Source organism: Physeter macrocephalus, chromosome 4 (genome assembly GCF_002837175.3).
Source record: "Physeter macrocephalus isolate SW-GA chromosome 4, ASM283717v5, whole genome shotgun sequence".
In the NCBI taxonomy this organism is placed as follows: Eukaryota; Metazoa; Chordata; class Mammalia; order Artiodactyla; family Physeteridae; genus Physeter; species Physeter macrocephalus.
The window spans coordinates 39,088,673-39,094,987 of NC_041217.1; the positions used below are offsets into that span (position 1 = coordinate 39,088,673).

Below are 6,315 nucleotides of genomic sequence, written 5' to 3' on the forward strand. Positions count from 1 at the left end.
GGCACGTGGGATCCTCCCAGACCGGGGCATGAACCCGTGTCCCCTGCATCGGCAGGCGGACTCTCAACCACTGCGCCACCAGGGAAGCCCAATATACAATTTTTTTAATTGCATTTTGTAGTTGGAAAAGGTCATGAGACTCACCAGCCCTTGGACACGTTTACCTGGGGTCCTGGGAGGGTCAGGGAGCAGATTTCTTACCTCTCTGACTCCTTCCCAAGGAAACTTGGCCTGAGCTTACCCCGTTTCAGCAGAAGCCCGTTTCCCTCGCTCTCCTCTCTCACATGGAGAGCCTTGAATCTCCTCTATCACATGGCTTCCTCTCCAGCCTGATTGCTGTGGAGACCAGGCCTGGACAGAACTGTGAGTAAGAGGGCAGGTGTCTGGACACCTCGCTTCTTCCCTTCAGAGCTTCCTGCTCCCTTTCGGCCTGGAAAGATGTGAATTGTGGCGGAAAACAGCAAAGACTTTGCAGTCAGACTGACCTGGATTTAAATCCCCCCGCTCTTGGGACTTCCCTAGGGGCTCAGTGGTTAAGAATCCGCCTGCCAATACAGGGGACATGGGTTCGAGCCATGGTCCAGGAAGATCCCACATGCTGCAGAGCAACTAAGCCCGTGCGCCACAACTACTGAGTCTGCGCTCTAGAGCACGGGAGCCACAACTACCGAGCCCGCGTGCCGCAACTACTGAAGCCCGCGTGCCTAGAGCCCATGTTCCACAACAAAGAGAAGCTACCGCAATGAGAAGCCCGCACACCACAACAAAGAGTATCCCTGGCTCGCCGCAACTAAAGAAAGCCTGCATGTAGCAACGAAGATCCAACACAGTCAAAAATAAATTAATAAATTTTTAAAAAAAGAAATCCCCCCTCTTGCATTACTTCATCTCCATGAGCCTCATTTTTCTCAAATGGACACTAGGTTGACATGAGAATTAATAAGATGAGGCAGGGAAAATTCCTAGCACAGCGCCTTGCATAAAGGCCATCAACAAACATCAGTTCCTCCTCCCTCATGCCTTGAAAACTGTTTTCCTTGGATTCCCACAGATATCCACTTCCCTTGCCCTTTACTGCCCTGCATACAGGGCCCCAAGTTTTGTCTTTCTCTGATCCTTTTCCTCCCGAAAACAAATCAGTTTTAGGTCCTATTTCTTCAGGATCCTGCTAGGTGGCAGAACATATTCTGAGAAATCAACACAATATTAATAAATATTCAAGCTCCAGTAAGTCACTTCGTGTTCAATTAGCGTCTTTGCCTAACACAAAAGAGTGAATACTGTGGAAATTCCAGGCACCACCATAATAGTGGAGAAGATACTTGGGGCAAAAGAGTCTTTGGGGGTGCCTCAAGTTGCATGGTGAATGCACACCCCATGATGGTCCTGGCCTAGGTGCTGCATGAGTTCTGCTTGATCAGATCTGTGGTCTCCATTTCTCACCTCCCTAACCCTTCTATCCAAGAAGCAGGAGGATATTCACAAATCATTGAGCAGAGTTGTTTCTATTCTTTGCCCAAGAGGCTCAGACTAATCAACTTGCAGCAGTCAGAAGCCCTGGTCTCAAAGCGCAGGCTGATATTTCTGCCTATCTAGATACTTGGTGTGAGTGACCAGACCAAGAAGCAGGAGCCTGGCTGAGGCTCGCCCCTAAGGTTTTCCAGTGGCCCTTCCTTGACAATCTGCCTTTCTTTCCATGTAGTGACACAGGAGGTGGTGCAGGTAGCGAGCTGATTTTCAGAGGCTATGACCACTCCCAGTCACCAAACAAGTCTACTGGCAGATTGCAGGGGACACGTAAATATCCTCCACAGGGTAGTTACAGAATGAGGGAAGAACTCATAACAGGCTCAACTGAAATTGGATTAACTAAATTGACCTGAATGAAAATGCTGGTCACTGAGAGAGGATGCTGGGAGCTGGCTGCATGAGGCTAGAATATGGAGGTGCTGAGCAGAGGGGCAGGACAGGACAGCAGGCACATGGTACCAACTCTCAGCTTCCTTTCTTGTACATGTGGTATTATCTTCAATTCAATAGACTGTAAATACTAACACTCGGCCAACTACTCATTCAACATTAATTAACATGTAAGGCAAGGGCTGAGTGACACAGGGGTGCAAAACCGAATTGGACTCAGATTTTGCCTTCACAGATCATTGCAGAAGATGATACCTATACACAAACTACTACCATGTAGAGTAGAAGGTGGTCAGTACTCCATAAGATGGACCACCAAAGTGGCCCAGCAGAAAGGGCAAGACCACTTCTATCTGAAGAACTCCTCAAGGGTTTCAGGGAGGGGGTGGCATTGATTGAGTCTACGCGCGCGCACACACACACACACACACACACACACACACACACACACACACAGAAGCATAGAGCAATCAGGGAAAGTGGAACTAGATTCCTGCCACATACCTAGTACTATACTAGACAATGCAGGAATTCAAAGAAATGTAATTCTAGTTTCAGTTCAGCTGAAGATAAGTTCCTGCAAGGGGACAAGCATGTGCTAGGCACAGAGATACAAAAGCCAAAAAGGCTCCAATGTTTACTGTCTACTGAGGGTTTTTCAAACTGCAAGGATTCACCCATTTATGGGTCATGACATCATTTTAGGGGATCGTGACCTACATTTTTTAATGAAATGGGCTAAAATAGAAAATATCAGAGTGCACTTCACATATTAAGGTTAAGTACAGTGTCATGAAATTTTTATTTCCTGCCTGTGTGTGTGCATGTGTACTGGGTCAAGAAGTAAATGTGTTTCCTGCTATTCATCTCAGTCAAAAAAAAAATATATATATATATATATATATTGAGAAACACTCATGTGGTGAGAGAGACCAAAATGGAAATTACTAACGTGCTTCAGCAGATTAGAGAACCCAGCAGAGAGTGAGAGCTGCTGGGGTGCCAGGGAAGCTTAGGGGGAGAAAGGGGAAGGGACAGGTAGGAGTAGCTGACGATGCTTCCTTTGTCCTCAGAATCCAGGTGGGAGGCACCACGATGTTCTGCTCCGAAGGCTGCAGGCCACTGTGGACCCAGGGACCTCCCTCATCACAGGCCCCTCAGGCAGTAGCAAGCAGCTGCACAGACCACTGGGGCAGAGCCCATGGACGGGGAATTGGGAGGCCTCTGAATGGATCCTCTGTGTTGTGTTTTCATACACTGTGGAGTGTGTCAACATCGGTGTCTTGCTGGATGTCACCTTCACCATCAATGGGGTCCCCCACACCCTCCAACCAACTGCCTACACCCTGCTGGTGAGAACTGTTTCCTTATTCTGCAAGTCACAGGGCCATCCTCACATGGCTGTCACTTCCCCTTTCCAAACAGTCGCCGGTACTAAGGGTGCCTTGACCCCTTGCCCCCCTCCCATCTTATCCAGCTCTGCAAGCATTCCCTCTGAGAGGGGTGGTACTGCCAGTGGCGGAAACACCGCTGGGCTGGTTCTAACTTCCTGTTCTGCCATGAAGCAGCAGCAAACCTTGGACAAGCCATTTAATGAGGTTTTCTGACATTGTCAGGTAGGACTTTTCAACTGACAAAACTTAATCTCTTCAACCACCAAGTCAGACTGGGATATTATTAGCCCATTTGATAGATGAGGATACTCAGAGAGTTAAATGGTTCAAGATATGAGCTGCTAGAAGTAGGGGGATACAGAATAAGGTTATATCTCTTCTAACATTCAAGTTAACGTTCTCCTCAAACAAGAAAATGTCTTGTTGCAGGCGATTGGTAAGTTTGGAGAGTGAGGTAGAAAGGGACCTTCCAGGTGTTTTGGAAATCTATGATCCCAAATTTTCAACATCGCATTTCTTTGGCGACACACTTTAACACACCAACTTTGCCCAAGAGTCACCTGCAGCATCAGGGTGACTGCACCAGGATGGAAGCACTAAGGTGTAGACAGAGGGCTTTACCTACCCCCATAACTTGATCTCCATTCACCCCTTCCCAAAGCCACCAAATATAAACAGACAATGCAAGTGAAAACAAATGTTTTGCTTTAAAACACAAGCTTCATGTCAAGTCTCCTAAGCTCCTCCAACAAAGGAATTGTAGAGCTGCCACCGTGAACATGATGCTGAGGACAAGCTACACATTTCACCTGTGCTAAGTTCATTAGTCTATACACCTTGCCCCACTCCAACACCCCACACTCTCTCCCCTTCACCCTATGTGAGTCCGTGCTCACACGCACACCCTTCCCTGTACCCATTATGGTGCTATTGTCCTTTTATGCTAGCAGTTTTCAATCAGAGCCACCTTAATCCATCGAGGATGCTGTCATAACTTTGCATTTTTATCCCCTTCCTCTCAAGAAGACTCTTGAAGCTCTCAGTGAATTTTCCCAAACCCTCATCAGCAACCTCAAATTTCAAATGGTTGTTGGAAAGACAACTCCTGCCTGTTAGACCCCAAGTCTTTACCAAACCACATAAGGTTGGGAGAGGTTATACTTCTCTCGCGGATCAGTGGATACCTACTTGCCTTATAACTTGAAGGAGCCACTCAAATGACTCTTCCCAGAACTTAAAGGAATAGCAGTGGCTAGCCACTTACAGAGCAATTACTCTCTCTTAAAAAATTAAGTTGATCTTTGCTAGAAACTAAAGAAACCAGAATTTAAGGCAAGATCTTCTAATGCCAAAACTTTTGCTGTTCCAGCCATGCAACAAGGTTTCAGTTTTCCCAATCGTTAAGATGGTGATAAGGAGTGGAGGTGTATAACAGATGAACAATTATCAAAATTGTAGAACTTGGACTTCCCTGGTGGCACAGTGGTTGAGAGTCTGCCTGCCGATGCAGGGGACACGGGTTCGTGCCCCGGTCCGGGAGGATCCCACATGCCGCGGAGCAGCTGGGCCCGTGAGCCGTGGCCGCTGAGCCTGTGCGTCCGGGGCCTGTGCTCCGCGACGGGAGAGGCCGCAGCAGTGAGAGGCCCGCGTACCGCAAAAAAAAAAAAAAAAAATTGTAGAACTTAGAAGCCAAGACCCACGTATATGAAATTGTGCAAACACTTTTTTTTTTTTTTTTTTTTTTTTTTTTTGCTGTATGAGGGCCTCCCACTGCTGTGGCCCCTCCCGCCGCGGAGCACAGGCCCCGGACGCCCAGGCTCAGCGGCCATGGCCCACGGGCCCAGCCGCTCCGAGGCACGTGGGATCTTCCCGGACCGGGGCACGAACCGGCGTCCCCCGCATCGGCAGGCGGACTCTCAACCACTGCGCCACCAGGGAAGCTCCCATGCAAACACTTTTTTGAGTAAACATGTATAGGTATATGAAACGGAAGAAAGAACCAACCAGCCAAAATTGTGAAGCGGCTGTCCAAGGCCATTTGGTATAGCTACCACTACTACACAGTACAGCCTCTAGACAGCACTACTTCCTTCTTTCCCTATACGTCATTTATATTCTTCTTTCCAATTCCAGAAATTCATGGATGGAATGAAGTTCTTAATCAGTGGCTTTCAAGGTTCTGACATCCAACCTCCAGCTTGCTCCTTCTGGACCCTAAGCAATGTATCATTAAACAGCTTTACTGCTTTTGACCATGGGAATAACCATGTGGGGCTGGCCCCAGCAGTCCCCTAAGCAGGGGCCTTGTGTCTGTGCCAGCCCACCTGGAAATTCACCTGGGCCTATTAGGTTGGGACATTCTCCACAGCTCTCAAAGTTATTTTCAATAGAATGCAGATTTTCCAGAGCTGCAACCCGAATTAGAATGAAACAGAGCATGAGAACACACACATACACACTCACACACATACTTCATACACCCACATACACACCAACTCCACCAACATCATAACGGAAGAATTAAGTTGTATGCCCGTACTTTTTATCGCTTTTTGCTAATGTTTTATTATGGAAATTTCCAAACATGTGCACAAGCAGAAATTATAGTACAATAAATCCCTGTGCAGCCCCACTCAGTTTCCACAACCCATCAATACATGGCAGGGCTTGTTTTATCTGTTTCGCCAGCTACTCCTCTCTCCAGCCCCACATACCTGGATTATTTTGAAGTAAAATTCGTAGCATCACATCATAAATCATCACATCATATATTTATCCATAAACTCTTCTAATACAGGTATCCCCTGCTTTTCAAAAGTTCACTTTATACCACTTTGCTTTTGTGAAAGACCTACATTAGTACCTGTTTGCCCTAAACTAGAGGAATCCAAAGAGGATTTTTGCACTTATGAAAAAAAGGCAGAAATAGAAAAAAGTAGTCAGTGTTTGTTTTGCAGCAAGCTTTTATAGAGGCAGGGCATACCCAAGCAATGAGAGTGGC

At 47.0% G+C, this 6,315-nt stretch overlaps 1 protein-coding gene across 1 annotated transcript in view; it reads left to right on the forward strand.

The window, feature by feature from the left end:
- CTSE (cathepsin E) overlaps positions 1–5,609 on the forward strand; it is a 35,927-nt gene extending 30,318 nt beyond the window's left edge. Inside the window, 5 exon segments of the mRNA XM_055083868.1 lie at positions 1,703–1,752; positions 1,755–1,797; positions 2,994–3,034; positions 3,037–3,272; positions 5,448–5,609. Of these exon segments, the coding sequence (XP_054939843.1) occupies positions 1,703–1,752; positions 1,755–1,797; positions 2,994–3,034; positions 3,037–3,272; positions 5,448–5,609 (532 nt within the window).
- The last annotated feature ends 706 nt before the right edge of the window (positions 5,610–6,315 follow it).